This window comes from Chaetodon auriga, chromosome 24 (assembly GCF_051107435.1).
Source record: "Chaetodon auriga isolate fChaAug3 chromosome 24, fChaAug3.hap1, whole genome shotgun sequence".
Classification (NCBI taxonomy): Eukaryota; Metazoa; Chordata; class Actinopteri; order Chaetodontiformes; family Chaetodontidae; genus Chaetodon; species Chaetodon auriga.
The window spans coordinates 17730604-17747429 of record NC_135097.1 but is presented as its reverse complement, the minus strand read 5'-3'; the positions used below and the strand labels follow the sequence as shown (position 1 = coordinate 17747429).

General features: G+C 39.2%; 1 protein-coding gene across 2 annotated transcripts; it reads left to right on the top strand.

Annotated features, from left to right (window-relative positions):
- Window positions 1-360: 360 nt before the first annotated feature.
- Window positions 361-16789, top strand: cd99l2 (CD99 molecule-like 2). Of its 2 annotated transcripts, none has more exons than XM_076724402.1 (10): window positions 361-587; window positions 3409-3468; window positions 4301-4354; window positions 4492-4617; window positions 6538-6618; window positions 7959-8027; window positions 8168-8221; window positions 8352-8471; window positions 9023-9088; window positions 9257-16789. In XM_076724402.1, exons 1-10 carry the CDS (start codon window positions 527-529, stop codon window positions 9316-9318), a joined length of 753 nt encoding a protein of 250 aa, XP_076580517.1. In that variant the 5' UTR covers window positions 361-526; the 3' UTR covers window positions 9319-16789. The 2 variants fall into 2 exon arrangements, with proteins under 2 accessions (XP_076580517.1, XP_076580518.1); XM_076724403.1 differs by having other exon boundaries at window positions 427-587; window positions 4304-4354; window positions 9257-11181.
- Window positions 16790-16826: the final 37 nt, after the last annotated feature.

The following is a 16826-nucleotide window of genomic DNA, read 5'->3' as shown; positions in this document are numbered from 1 at the left end:
ACTTAATAAAAACGAAGCTCTGATGCACAATTCTCTATTATTGGTTTTAACTTTATCCTCGATATTACTTTTTATTAGTTATTAGTTATTTAAATGACACAATCTAAGAGATTTAGAGAGGAAGTCTGTTGCTGGTTGAACAGACGTGAAACATGACACAGAGCGCAGTGCAGACAGGAAACAAGTTTATATATAGGATTGAAACTTCATGTTTATTAGGAGGTTCATACTATGAAAAACTGTTTCTGGTCTTTTCGTGTTTCCATTTTTCACTTTCGATTGTCTGCACAACCAAACACCTGCATCGCTTCCTTTTTGGGGTGAGTGTTTTATTTTGAAAGGCGTGGCAGGAAATGGCACAGTGTGGGAGTGTCACCGAATGTCATAGTGAACGCCTTAAATGCGGCTTTCGAGGGGGGGTCGGAGCTGAACGGTAGTCTTTAGACAGACGCAGCAGGAACGGATTCGACATTTAACCGCTACCGAAGCGTTTTTACTCACTGTGTGTGTGTGTGGATCTGCAGCCATGGCTGTCCGCTCTCTGTGGTCTCTCTGTCTGCTGCTGCCGCTGCTGCTGCCGCTGGAAGGTAATGCTTTGTCCGCACACCTCAGCACATCCACATGTTCTGCCTTTTGTGCCGCACTTTGATTCGAGGCCGAATAACGGTCCACCGGCATGGCTGCAAACGTCAAAGAAGCTGAATGCGGATACTCACTTTTTACAAATGCGCTCAGAAGTAGCATCTTTACAGCAGGTTAATCCAGATATGGGTGTTGTATATTTGACTAATGAAGCTTGATTGAGCTGTGTTGACTCGCTTTGCTTTGGCTCCAGACATTTCTAATGCTGATGTTAACCAGCTGTAATAGATTCAGAAATGTTTTTATTACATAAACATACATATTACATAGATTGTTAAGAGCGTCTTTCAGTCGGTCCAGTAATTTTTGACATGATACTTAATGATCAAATTGAATGTGGCACCACCCTCAGTAACCTCAGTTTGTCTGGAGTACAGCTGCACATGCTATGCTGAAAATGATGTCACTCCCAGTGATGATGAAAATGAAAAGTTAGTCATTTAAAGATGAATAATTTAAAAGCGAATGATTTCATTCTGGATTACTGTGGCACCTGTCCTCCAGCCCCGTCTCCACCTGACGTTACCACCATCTAGACATCCAGGTGCAGACATCCTCCTGACAATATATTGTGTTTAATTAGGAACATATTTATTTATTTATTTTTATCACAGATCAGTATGATAACCAATGGATTTAAGACATGGACTGACTGAAAAGCTGCAGAAACAGAAAAAGGAAAAAAAATTATCCAACCAGTGGTGGCCAGTTAATGCAATGTTGTGATGCAACTTATGCAAATGAGATGCAAATTACCTGAATTCATTTTGGCTCAAGGTTGGGTTCAAGCAAAATTCTGAAAAAGCACAGAGCTGCTGTGAGGATGCACTCCTCTCAGTTTTTGATCCCTGATAGTAATTCTAATACCTGGACTCTTGGTCAGTGCATATCTCAAACCAGTCATCTCTTTTTCCCAAATTTAAAATCAGTAAAGCTCAATGCATAAAGCTCATTGGAATCACTTTTAGGTAAGGCAATATGTGGCCTGGGGCTGTTGTTCTAAGGCTGCTTTCAGACCACAGCCCAGTATGCCCAGGAATCATGTCTATATAGTGATATGGAAAGTATCACTACATTACCCACAATGTGACTTAACCACACACAGTTGGGTTGGAGAATCGAGTGAGTTATGTTAGTGGCAGCTAAAGTAGCCTGGAGTCTCTAGCCTCAAGCAGAGATGAGAAAAGGGCAATGGAGGTCTGGCAAGCTCATATCTTTCTAACTCCACACACCCAGATGTCTTTAGCCCATCCGACACTCCCTCTGGAGATCCACAAGGCTTGTCTTCATGTATGCAGTATTAACAACATTTGTAAAGACTCTTGCCATGTTTCCACTGCATAGTACAGCTGGGGTCAACTCACCTCAACGTGCTTTTGGTACCAGGAACTTTTCTCAAGTTAGTTTTTCACTGAAGCTGGTCCAAAATTTTTTTCCAAAAAAAAAAATACCCAACCAGTGATGTGCAGTTCAAAATCTTCCATCTTAAAACTGAGCCATCCTTCTCAAGCCAATATAATTTTTTATACTCTTTTGTATATAATGTACATATATAAATTTGTTTTAGTTCTGTATTCTTTTTTATTGTCCATTTGTTCTTTTTCTGCATCTCCTTTATTCTTGCTGTCTGTAACAACATAACTTCCCTGGCGTGGGTTCAGTAAAGTTTTATCTTATCTGTAAAAAGTCAGAGTCCCCCTGTGCCCCCATGTTTGGAAAAAAAAAAAAAAAAGTACCCTCTTGGATTCCCCTATGGTAAATAAAACATGATAAAGTGCTGTATGCTGGCCCAGTGTGCAGACAGTATGATTAAAGTGCCCAGTAGGGTGCCCTTCCTCTGAAAATGTGCATCATGCAGTGCACTATTTGGTGCCCTTAAAACTGATCAAATACAATGGCCCATATGCTACAGAGGAATGGTTTAAAATCTGCCCCAGCATGGAAGGGAAGCCAGAACAGGAAGGCTAGACTGAAGTTACAAGATAAGACCTTATTGATCCCCAGAGGAAATGGTGTTATAGCAGAACAAGAAAAAGACCAGATAAAAAAATTAGATAGAGAACAAATAAAGTAAGTAGAGCTACAGCCTAAATGACAATGAGATCATGAGAAACCACACAATAAATCATAATACTCAGTGTTAGTAGAATAATATGAATATTAAAGTCTCATCCTTTACTCTCGCTCCATGTTGAAACGTGGATATATTCTCTCTCTCTCTCACACACACACACACACACACACACACACTATGGTAGCCTGCATTTTTTCAAGTACGGTGAGTCCCCACAATGTGACTGTGTAAACAGATTTATGGCCCCACAATGCAAGTGATACATAGGCAGACACACACACACACACACGCACGCATGCACACACGCACGCACGCATGCACTGTGTGTTTGTTTGTGAGTGGCAGCCACTCAGGCTGGCTCGAGCTTGTATGTCTCTGCTTTTGTGTCCTTTCCGGTAAATGAACTCTGTTTTGCAATCCAGACAACGAATAGAGAGGATTAGTGCACTGTGGGCCCAGTTTGGCAGCAGGTCAGAGGTTTTGTTTATCTGTCACAGTAACACCAGCACGGCCTTGAAAACAGCGCTGAAATGGCCACACTTACAACATGTAGACCGTTTAAATCAAAGAGATCAGTTTCAGCTTGAAGACAATCATGCAGCATGTGCTGAACCAGTTTTGATTGTTAGTGTCAGATTCACTGTAATGTGTCTGCTTCCTCTGTCCATCCCTCTGTCCTCTCTGGACTGTAGTGCTGTCTCAGGGTGAGTGGGACCTGGCTGATGCTCTGGGTGATGGTGACAGTAAACCATGTAAGTACAATAAAACACTAATCACTTGTTTAATTGTTATGATCCCGTATGTGTGGAGTTTATATGTTCTCCTCTATGTTTGCTGAGTTACTTCTCATAGTCCAAAGACGAGGTGAACTAGAGACAGTCACCTTTTTACCTAAAGCTGATGGAAGTTTAACGAGTTGGTCACATGTCTGAATAAACGGTCTCTTACATAAAAGTCATGGTGATAATCTTCAATCAGACCTGTAACTTCTCTGTAATACTTTGAACATGACACAAGTCTGAATGAATGCAATTGGATTGAAGGCCTGCACACCCATGGTGAATAACACAGGTGATTTCATTTATTTTGGATTATTAGAGCTCCTTTTTTTCTTTTATTTATGCATTTGTTGTCTGCATCATCAAATATGCACTGAGATCAAATACAACTTCTAAGAGCACTGTAATAAATGTTATATCTCACTCTGTCTCTTGTGCATGGGACGGGATGCCTGTCCCGCTTCTCATAGTATGTCCACTAATTCATAAAATGCACCCCATCCTGTTCCCTTCAGAAAATTCAAACCAGATACAAAAATAGAGTGTTTTAACAGTTGAATGACTTGGATTTTTCTTATGTATTCACTTAACTATTCAGATGTTATGATGTGTTTGTAAAATGTACGAACACATCATATAAGATTGAGCTGGTCACAGGACAGTATGTCACACCTCCTCACACCTGTAAAATATTGATTATTGATTATTATAGAATATTGAATATTCACTTGTGAATGACAGCAGGTGAAGAATTAGCTTTACATGATTATATAGACATATGATTTATCATTCACTTTCAAAACAGCAGTCCCTACACCAAAGCCAGCAGCACCAGCAGGAGGAGCAGGAGCAGGAGGCGGTGAGAACCACACAGCAACTACGGACACAGTTATCGTTTCATTCTGTATTCTGGAATGATTGTATAATATGAATTTTTGTTTTGAGCACATGACTGAAGTTAGTGGATTTAGAAACAGTATTCAATGTCCTCTGCAGAGCTTGACCTGGAAGATTTCTTTAAACATGATGGCACCACCACCACCACCACCAAATCTCCACCCAAGGTTGTGCCTAAAGCACCCACAGGCACGAAGGCCCCGGTAAAGCCCAAACCCAAGCCAGGTGAGAGAACGTACCTTCCTCTATGTTTACAGTCAGATTTCCTCGTGAGGCCTGTGCCTCAGCAGCAGAGAGCCCCGGGGCTTTATTAGAAGGAGGTTCATACTTGAAACGCGTCTTTGTTTCTAATTTGTCCTGCTTTATGTTTTAAAAATCTGTTTTCTGATCTTCTGTTTTAATTTGCTGTTAATCCAAATTCAACATTTTGGATTTGTTTATTGGTAGTCAATACAGTCAGTATAATGTATAATGTACATTTCCACAATATTAGTTCCATCAGTCCTGTTCCTGTAGATTCACTCCTCTGCTGAGAACACTTTCTTTTGAATGTCGGTGTCACGACTTTGGTGACAATGATCAGATTAGTAAAACCATCAGATATTGCCAGGACATTTGGTTCAGATATTCATGTCCTCTTAGCATGGATTGTATCAAGTTTCTACATTTATACATTGTCTACACAGCCTGTAACCCACCAACCTACAATAACTGTAGTTACACAAAATCAACTTGGAGCATAAAAATGAGCATAACTGAAACACTTGTTTGCACTTTGCCGCACTCTAAAGCAGTGCAGCACTTCTTTAAAAAGGTTGTATTTATCTTGACTATTTTTAACTATATTAGGGTTCAAGCCCTGAAGGGCCAGAACTGGATGAGAATCTTCTCGGTCACTAACCTACTTTTTCAAACTCCTATTGAGTCCCATCTGCATGAAACTTTGCACATTGAATCTATGGACTGTAGTGATAAAAGTTATTGAAAGAAGAACTTCCTGTAGGTTGTTGTCAAAACAGGAATTGTTGCATATCAGCCACTGGGGGCACCACAAATGCAAAATGTTTATCTGTTACCGCGGCGGAATGTCAGAAAGATTAGGATTCTTTTCTTTTGTTAGGATTTTTACAGTGGGAGCACGCTTCCTGTGATCATGATACTGACACTGAGCTTTCCCTAAACTCCAGTTGAGATTAGTACTATTTGCATGAGAACATGTGAAACAGCCCCCCTCACCATAGCATAAAACATCATGCACAGGTAATCAATAAAGGATCGTTCAGTTATTCTTAATGATTCACTGTGTGTCATATGTTAGCCAGTTTGCATGTGACAGTGTCAACATTACTTGAGCAGCTGCTGCACTCATGTCTTTCTCTGAGACAGTGTTTGATTACGGTCAAATGAGTTCAGTTGTCTCGTTAACAGAGATGCAACTGAACAAGTTGGGTTGAGTGACAAACCAACTAGTTACAATGAAGGGCTGAATGATATTCAAAAAATCTAATTGTGATTATTTGGACAGATATTTTGAGTCACCAGTTTAGTGGGAATGGCCATTTAATTTTCACAAATGAAGAAATATAAATAAAACTGCTGATGTGATTTTTGCTGGGGTCTGTACCGAACAAGCATTTTCTCTTAGTCTGATGAAAAAGGATTGTAGACTGGGCCAAGCCACAGTGCTTCATTTATAATGGTATGTTGTGACATATTTTACCTTTTTTTAAAAATTGCAGCTCGTACAATTTGGATATTGAGCTTGGTGTTATTGATTACTTGTTGAGTCCTCTTACAATGTAGCAGTTAAGTGGGGTCGACTTCACACTCAAACCTTCAGTCACGCTTATGCTCAGCTGGTGCAACAGGCTGTATAACTCTTTACTGAAATAATGGTCTATACAGTATGAGGGCACATATGTCCACACAGTCCAATTCAACAGCTAAAGACAAATGACAACATCAGAAGAAACACTTCACAGCACACAGCCACATTGACCTTTCTTTTAGATGAGTCAAGAGCCAGGTAAATAATTCACCTTGCTTTGTTTGATTTTGTGTTTTTTAGTTGATATTTCCTTCTCAGTTTACAGCAATGTTTTTTTTAAACTCCTATGTTTGCTTTATTTTGCTTGACCTCTACAGCTGGCGATGACTTTGACCTGGCTGATGCCTTGGACCCCAACAATGACATTGGTGGCAAGGATAAGAGCAAGGGGCAGGGAGGTGGGTGGGAGTGTCTCCCGTAGGATTAGTATCTGTAGCTATTAGTTTAGAAACACCTTAAAATAATCACTGAAATATTTATTCACTCAAGTGACCTAATAAGGATTTCATGTGGAATTAAAGTCTCTATGTGTAGAATATGCAAAAGACACTGTGGTAGACAGCATTGTATGAATGATATTACTCCCACCCAAAACTTCTTCAAAAGCAATCCTATAGTTTAATGGTTTAGCCATATACAACTCCTACACATAGGGGCTTTAATAAAAAGTAATTGTAAAAGTAATTATATGATTTATCTGTGCAGTGCAGAGTTTTGGTACCAGATTATAAGGAACCCTCTCCATTATGAATATAATGTAGCCTAAACCTTTCCACTCATCTACACTGGATGTTTCTTTCATTTGCCATCTTGTATGCCACCTGTGTCTTCATTCAAGTTCTCCAACTCTTATTACTGTCACTCACTATTATTTCTATTTCTTTTCAACGTGGAACAACTCCAAAATGTCTTATGTGCAGGTACAAGCAGCAGCACCGTGACCATTCTCCTGTCTACAGTTTAGTCACTGGGGAAAATGATTAAAAAGTTTTGATTTTGTTCAGAAGTCCTTTCTGTTTTCCAACATTTGAATAAATTTGTTTCCCAATTAAGTCTCATCACGAGATTCAGAGCTAGCCTGACGTATCAGCCAATATCAACTAATTGCAGATATACTGGTATTAGTGAATATGTCGGCTGATAAGTAACAGTAACAACACACTGCAGCGCATCAATGCCAAACGTACTTATTTACACTGTAAAATGTTATTCTTCGTTTTTGTCTTGGATTTTTTAAATTCCAAAATGCCAATATCAGTACCTGCCTCTTAAGTCCACTATCGGCTGGCCTATAGTATAAATTCTGCATCATAGGCAAACTGCTTTCAACTCTAAAGGTACAGAAAACTTGATTTAGAAACATGTTAATATATACAGCCATGCATGAGATGTACTGTGCAAAGCATTTGAAGTTAGAAATGAAAAATGAAAAGATGACTTTTCTCATGGAGGTACAGATGGATGATAAGGATATGGGCATTTCAATACTGACATATACTGACACCACAGCAGAGCAGCTTCACCAGGTTGACGTGAAAGATTGTTTGTACTGAGCATTGATGGAGTATAAGAACAGGAGTTAAATGACTTTAACAACTCCATTAATGACAAATAAAGTTCTATACAAATTCATAACTTGGAGTTTTCGGTACCTTTAAGCAGCTTCCTTTAGACTTTATCATTTAGTGACGTCATTCTTCATCCACAGTGTGGTGATTATCTCTTTCTCCCCTTTCAGGTGGATTTTCTGACAGTGATCTGATTGATGTTAGTAAAGATGATACCTACAAACCTGACAAAGGCAGAGGTAATGTCTGACCCACAGAAAATCAATTTCTAACTCAGTAGCTAAAGATTATTTCATCCGTATTGTTGCAGAAGAGACCAACACTGCATATAACAGTTCAAACAGATGTGAACATGGACCGTCATTCTGTGTTTCCACAGGTGGACGTCCCAGCGGTGACAGTGATCAGATTAACCAGTATGACGACAACAGTGGTGGGTTTCTCTGTAGTGTTTGACCATGAATACATGTCTGTTTGTTTGGCTGCCTGAGCTTACTTATTGTATATATATGTGTGTGTGTGTGTGTGTGTGTGTGTGTGTGTGTGTGTGTGTGTGTTTCCAGAGACAACGGCAGAGGTGGGCACCATTGCAGGGATTGCGAGTGCGGTTGCCATGGCGCTGGTTGGTGCAGTCAGCAGCTATATCTCCTACCAGAAGAAGAAGCTGTGCTTCAGTATACAACGTAAGGCTTTTGCATGACAGTCATATGTCCCTCTGGATGTTGTCCTCACTAACCCTAACCAATTACTTCCTAAGTGGAGAACAATCAGAGCGAGAAGGAGAGTGAGATTTGACTTCAGCAGGTGCAAACAAACACGAATCCAAATCATTGCTAATAATGCTCTGTGTCTGCTTAACATGTAAATATCGAACAGTTTGCTATGAGTTAGTACTATTCCTGTAGTTAAAGGTGAAAGTGAAATGTCGGACTGCACAACCAACAATATAAGGTTGCAGCAGCAAAAGGGGCCGGTTAGCAAATCATTTAAAATAACACAACTCTCAGAAATTGATTTTACTCCCCACAACTGAATGAGATTATTAGTGTAATTCCAGTGCTTAATTCATCTTTTTATTGTGGTAGAATTTTTATGGCATTTACTGCTTTTTTCTAATCTGTACAAATGTACATATACATAGTTGTTTTTGTATTCTTTACACTACATTTCATATAGTGGTAGCATAGTATTGTACTTGTTGATGCTTATTAAATGTGTTGTTGCCTTGTGACAGAGAGCCTGAATACTGACATGGTGAAGGCAGAGAACCCTGAGGCCGTGGTGGCTACAGAACCACAAGGTAAGCTGTAAACTCTCGACTGCTCTCAGATCACATCTACTATAAACTATTTTCTGGTGTCATCTATTACTGTCGAAGCCGAAATATAAAACAACATATTATTCTGGAAAATACAGCAAATGTTGTCAAGAGCTATCGTCACTTGGTTAACTTTTTTTTTGTCTGCAGTCCAACAGACTCTCCTGGAGCCACCCAATGCTGAACCTCCCACTGAAGAAAATGCTGTGTAACACACACTAACACACACACGGACACACGCACACACACAACATCTTCAACACCCCCACTTAACCCCCACCCCCACCCCCCACCCCACACACACAGTCATGCTACAGGAGTGTGTAGCATGTCCTTTGATCCTGCAGCTCTGTGCCGCAGAGGTTGGGATTTGTAGTCCTGCCTTGAATGTGAACATGGTTTTCTTTTTTTCTCTGCTGTAAACATGGCCGACAGTGTATCGAACCTTGCCAAATGTATGTGTGCGTTGTAATTTATTGTTTACTGTTTGAACACCACTAACAGTGTTGGTTTACAGTTACCTAGCCGTCAGCATGTAGCCTGTGATTTCTCTGCAGAGAGCTAGAGCTTTAGTTGTAGCACTGAGCTGAGCTCCAGACACACAGTGAAGTCCAAAAACTGGAAAAATATACAGTGGAAAGTTACAGTTACAGTTAAAAACAGTTAATCATATTATATGTTGGAGAAAGAAAACCCTGGGCATCTGTGGTGGTGTGTCAAACTGCTTTGAGTTCACTGGGAGTCAGTCACTGTTGAGTGAACTCGGTTGCAGGTGGATCATTTCACTGATTGATTGAATTTTGGGATGCTGACCAGTCAGTGACTTGCAGCATGATTCTAAAGCAGTGCCTGATAGTGGCAAAGATGATCATTGCTCTATACAGCGAAATGGGGAAGATTTTAGAGAGCTGAACTTCAAATGGACAGGGAAGCACTGTGAGACATGGCCAGTGTTTTCGCTTTTTTTTTCATTTGATCTAATTTCTATTTTTATTCTATTTCCTGACTTTATATGGAATGCATCAATTCCATTTCCCCCTTTTGGTACATAACAGTTTATTTGATGCAAATCATAGATGCTACTTTTTATTCACAATGATGGAAATCAGATTTAAAGTGGAACAACACTTTCCAGAATCCATGACTTGGAGGTCTGTCTTTACTCTCCACAAGTGTGCAGAGGGTGAATATGAGGAAGAATTAACAATATTCCCCAGGTTTCTGTTCAAAGCCTTGTAGCAACTGATCATGTGAACCTATGGTGTTAAAATGCAGAAATGTCAGATGATGTAATTATTCATTACCACAGTAAGCAGCTAATGTTACTTCATACAAAAAGTAACGTGTTAAACTAAGAGTAAAGCGTAGACTCATAGAACTGAAATTAAATGATGGTAAAATGATGTTGACTAATAATATGAATTTCTCCTATTCCTATAATATGTGACAATTTAATTTATTACATTTACTGTGATACTGGTATTTGTTCAATTAATAATCAGGGGTCACTGCAGTTTCCCAACAGGTCTAATTGCATTTTGACCCACATGTATTTACCTTTAATACACTAAGTCTGCTAGTGGCTGAGGTACATACTCATAGAACTGGAGTTGTTGCAAGTAACTACTGTTTGCATCGTGTGACAGTTACATCATTAGTTGCTACATGCTGCTCCATCCACATACTCCTCATGTTGTCTATCTTAATGTACAAAGTTGCCTTATTCAGATTTGGATCTTTTGCAATGGGGAAAAATAAGGCGTCTAAACATTTCTGTCTACTTACAACCTGTGACTTTTTATAGTGTAAATAGCCTAACATTTAAGGGAAATATTCAGTTTTTCCAACTAGCCTTTAATTACAATGCCTAATGAAGGAAGCCTAGAGAAGAATGATTTTCCAAAGCGGTGATTGGTGAAATAATCGTAATGAGAACAGGTGTCAATCAGCTTCTTTGTAAAAGCCTGAATGGATGATGGGGGGGAAGCTAAATGATTAGTTCAAGAAGAAAAACTAATTAAGTTAAAAGTTAGAATGAAGTTTAGCCCTGCTTAGAGTTCAGGAAACAGAGCACCAAAAATGAAAAGTTAAAATGGACTCACTAGACTCAATGCCAGCTGAACTGGTTCCACTGCAGTTAGGGCTTATAAATGCACAGCATGTACTTTCTGTTAATTTGAAGGGGCTTTTCTTCAGTGTTTAGATATATACAAAAAACAGCTGTGAATCAGCTTGTCAACCTTGTCTCCTAGAAATTTCGTTTATATACAGCTAATCAGCATTCATAAATACGCTGTGCTGACAAATGAAATGTGTGCCTGGATTCTGTTCAGAGTCACATTTGTTTGAGTGAATGAAACTCTCTATTTTACGTAACATGCTGCAGTCACAGAGAGGTTGTTGGGGTGGATGTGGGCGTAGAAAGTACAGGACTGTGACACCAGAGTCCAGGGTTCACATCTATACTGTGGTAAGGTGCTGTCAGTACCTAAACATAACCATAAAAAAGTTGAATAATTCTGTAGTCACTGTGATTAGATGCCTATTTTGGCAGAAAATGAAATATGTTGTCACTAAACATACGTTCAATATGAGCATTTTTGCAACTTATGTTTCCTTCAAAACATATATGCTGTTGCTAATTAGTTGCATATAAAAGTAATTTCTAGGACAGAGGGCTCGGTGCTTAGATGGGCAGAAAATAAGTGAAATGTGACTTCTGTTGAAAACACATTTGCTATATACAAGCTAATATTGTTTGTACTATGTTTTATCGTGTTAGCATTTAGATGCCAATATGTGCAGAAGGACTCTGGGTTTATCTTTATCTCATGGTCGCCATTTTGAATTTACATCATTGTGAGAAATTCTACCAGCTACCAGCTAGCTTATTTGTTGATGTAATGCTGCAACCCCAATTCCATAAAAGTTGGGACTCTGTGTAAAACGTAATAAAAAACAGAATTCAATCGTTTGCAAAAGACCTGTGTTTGCTGCATCAAATTCAGAATAAGCAGATATTTACAAAAATCATTGAAGTTGATGAGGTAAAACATTGAATATATTGTCTTTGTACTGTTTTCAGTTGAGTTTATGTTTAATAGGATTGGCAAATTTTCACATTGTCATTTATTTATGTTTTACACAGTGTTCCAACTTTTTTGTAAACATGGTCGTAGTTTCCTACATATGCCAAACAGATTTTAGATGTAGATCAGGCAGCTATTTTGGAATCCCTAAGCATAAACTGATTTAGACAAAGACAACAATCACTCAGTAATTTAAAATATGTTTGTAAAATCCATTTATTTCTGAAATATTTTTGGGGGAGAATCTGTGAAATCATCAAAACTTATTAGAATTTTTGCAATTATTGTCTTGTAATAAGTGTTACCAGTTCTGAATAGCAGCACTGGAAGGGCAGGGTTGAGGACTGCTGTAAGCCATCTTTTTGGTGCACCCCCACTGTCACTGTATAAAGGGGGTGTGATAGACAGATTGTCTGTTTCAGGAAGGTTCTATAGCCACCACCTCCATGAATCCTCCTACGCTGCCAGTAAATACATTTTAGTCCTGTAGGGTGCTGCTTTGCAGCTGTACACCTCCTGTAGCTCAGCCTTTGGTAGACTTCAGAATGGCCACCAATAGATCAAGATTTACACAAGTGAAAAGGTGAGGTATTTGTGAAAGGTGAAAAGATGACACAAAGTCAGGAAGGAGTTTGGATCAGCTGGCAATGCCACAGAGACAATACTGCTTGAGATAGTACGCATTTTAAAAACCCTAGAACTCTGCTTTAGCTGTGTAGATGACGTTAGCAGCAGTAGTTAGCATTAGGATTTTGAATATTGTCATAACAAAGTGCTTTTGGAAAGTTGTGATGGTTGGTTGTACATATTATTGTGAGCAATTCTGTGTTTGTACTATTAGCAGTGTGTAAGAGCATAATTATGCTTCATATGAAACTATACTCTTTAGTGTGTGTGTGTGTGTTTGCACTCTTCATCTGCTCTTTTTACACTTTGTACCTGACTTGACTTTTCCTAATAACTTAGCTTAACTTTTTGTAGGTAGTTACTGCTTCCTGGTGAGTGAGCTTGTTCTTCACTGCCAACAGATTGTTGTTTTTCTAATGACTCCTGGAGTTTTGTATGTTCCTGAATGAGAAAGTGTTTATTTGGGAGACTTGGGCTGCAGCTGAAGTCATTCACTGTTTTCTATACTGTCTGATATTTAGTCTGTCTGTCTGTCGTTTTATAGCACTGCTCAAATTGAGAATTACTGAATCTTATGTATTGGACTTAAATGATCCCAAAATGTATCATAAAACACAGTGAACAATTTCACGTTCACTTCATGTGTGATGGAAGGTAGTGATGGGAAAGATTTGCTACTCGAGAATGTTCACTTTATCAGAAAACGAAAGATGATTGTATAATTGCAGTTGGTGGTGTTGGGGTTGAAACATGCTGTGCATATAGCACTCTGTCCAGTAAATTTGTGTTTCTTTACCTTGAATGATGGACTTTGGCTGGTGTGAGACATCTTTATTTGCTTGCTTTTTCAGCATTTTCAAGTTGGATATTTCCAAGCTTTCAAAAAAGTGTTTGCTAATTTCCTGGTCACAGTTATGACTTGTGCTCTTTGCGTGGTTCTTGTGCTGACCTTTGCACTTTCATGCATAGTCCCGTAAATCTCCACAAATATGTGATTTCAGATGAATTGACCCACACATGCCTCTTGAAAGGCACATGGTTCCTTGGTGATGATTGGCTCATTGTTCTGTGGTTCCCCTGAGCTACTTAATTCCTTTTCCAACAACTTTAAGAACACACCACCAAGCAGATTGCAAACATATTTTACATTTTTTTTAAGATGTTAAGAATCAAGAAGGTAGCAGAAGCAAACAGACATGAATGTTGCATAAGCAGTGATTGGTAACAAACTACCATCATGCAGTGTTAATGTAGTGAGTAGTGTCTGTTAAGATTAGTTTTTTATCCACACAGAGGTGAGTGCGTGAAGTGTTTTGGATTTTAGCTCTTGGCCTGAATGAGTTTAAACTCTGTTGTAGCATCACGTCCTTTCAGATACTGGGGAAGTATCTGTTGTATGAGCTATAAATAGTGTTGGTGGCCTATAAAACCACTGTTACGTATCTGGAGGATGCACTACAGTCCTACATGAATACCTACCCTAGTCTCCTCCATGTTGCCTTGGAAAAGCAGCCGCTTCTACCCACAATTCCCTTATGTCACTCCCTCTCTAAAAGCCCTTAGACACTCCAGCTGCTAGTTCAGTCTTCTTAGTACAACACTGTGATCAGAGGCTGGTTGCACAAAGATAGGCTCTTGTGAATGGCAAATAAACAGGTAGACAGTGTGTTAGTCAGTGGGTCAAAGCCGGATGAATTGATCCACTCACCTTGTAAGAGTCATATATGCTTAACCTCTCTGCCCTATCAGCTGTAATTCAGATGGTGCTTGTCTCTTTGCCTTATACCCTCCACAGTCCCAGAGGGATGCGCCACAGTATTCATCTAACACCTGAGCTAGCACCTGAGTAAGAGAAACACTCACAGCTGTTTTGGGTGGTTACCTTGGAAGAGTGAGAGAGGGAATACTTCATGTGCTGAGTGCACTGAAAGGTGTAGTGTTTTGTCAAGCTCAGGCTGCAGAAGGCTTAACTTCACACAAATCAGACAGAAAAAATCAAAGCTTTCTGTTGACTGAATGTATTGAATATCTAGCAAAAACCTTTGGCATGTAGCAAAAATTCACATTCACCAAAGATGTATCGTTATTTGAGATTGACTTTGCCTTCATGCTGGGATTGAATCATCTGGAAGAAAAAGGTTTTGGAATAATCACGAGGAGAAAGGATCGAATCAGGCCTTGAATCTGAATGTTACACATATGTTCATTGTCTACAAAGTACTACATTTGAATTAATTTGATGGTGTTAATTTGATGGTTGATGTGTTTTATGTCTATGAAAAGACAGTACAGCTGCACCTGATATCTTACAAATAATATGTAATCACCTACACAATGCTCACTTAGATACACCATGTCTGAATGACTATTATTGGCTACTGTGGATGCTGATACTGCTTTAAGATTCAGTATGGACAATTATCCCATAACGTCCCATACTGTTGTCTGGAGCTGGTTACCGGACTGTGCTGAAAATACAGTGGAGTGGACACTTTATAATTAACACCAGCACAGGCTAAAGCTGCTATAGCCTCGCAACAAACAATACTTTATGATATTTGTTTAATTTGTAAGGTTGTAGTTTGTTTTGTTATCTAAAATACTGTACATGTATGTATGACATTGTGTCCACCCTCTGTAAACTGTCAGGTGTTTGATAGCTATGGACTGGTGGTGTTCTCTTGTAGGGCTTGAGATATGACGATCTGTTGTGCTGATGGGTCATACCATTAGACTGATTTGGGGGGACAGTTGGAAGCTGTGCTCAATGCCAGAGCACAAAAGATCCAGCAATGATGTCACTAGATTATGTTTTGGGCCATATAGGTCTGGAGAGGGCGGCATTTTACAAAGCGTGCTAAAATAATCAAGTCTGTCATAACAAAGTTACATTTCAGCTCACTTTTCAAACAGTACAGTCAGTCACTGGCTGATACTGTCCAGGTCATTACAAAAAATGCAACAGCACTGCAAAGAGAACATGAAAAGCAGTGGTCTTGATTTATGAAACAGATGAAAGTACTAAGACTAAGACATTTTACAAACATGAAAAGTGATAGCCTGAATATGAAAAAAATGTGCTTCTGCTTGTCATTGATCAAAATGTTCAGGTTTAAGGCAGCCCAATGAAGACACACTGTTCGTCTCAACTGGAGGAGGCATGTCACCAATGTGGTTTTGCACAGATTAAATAAAGAAAATCAAAGCAGCAGAGACTGACATTTTCCATAATGCAACTTGGTAGTATTGCTGTAGAAAATCAGTGATGTGCCCCTTGAAGCCTGTATAGGATTGGAGTTGATCTCAAGAATTGGTTGCTGTAGCAACACAAATTGAATCATTGTAAGACAGGCTAGCTGATAATAGAAAACTGGATTATACTATTAGCTCGCTTGGTAAAGTGTCTCCTTGCTCTCCAAACTCTGGAAGGTATCTACATTGTATTTTATGACAGCTGTGCCAGACTTCTTCTACAGTGAGGACAGCTTGTGTGGATACAGTCACATAACACTGACCTCCCGTCACTGTCTCATGCAAACTCAGCCAGAGTCCTGCAGCCGAACCTTTTCATTCAGAAATAGATCTTGTTGAAAACAGAAGAGTGGAGGTTTTTTTTCCCAATCTGTTAAGCAAACAAGATCCCAGCAAAGCTATTAATATTTGAGGGCTGGCTTTGCAGGGCTATCTGTCACATACAAGACATACACACCTATCCAGTGAACTGTTCTCATACATACTGTATACACTTTGATGCATGCTTTTCTCTACATACTGTATACAGTTACTTATAGCTTTCGAGTGTTGAACTCTGTCTTCCTGACAACTGAATGTTGGACAGTCTTCATTGCTTGAAGTGTAATAGTGAACTCTTCTTCTGTCTTATTCCACTATGATAACTCTCTGGCAATATGTTACAGGTACTTGTTACTAATATGAACCAATAAAAAGGAATCATTTTAAAAGACAAGACAGGGACTGAGTTTTGAATTCGTACTTTTTTATTT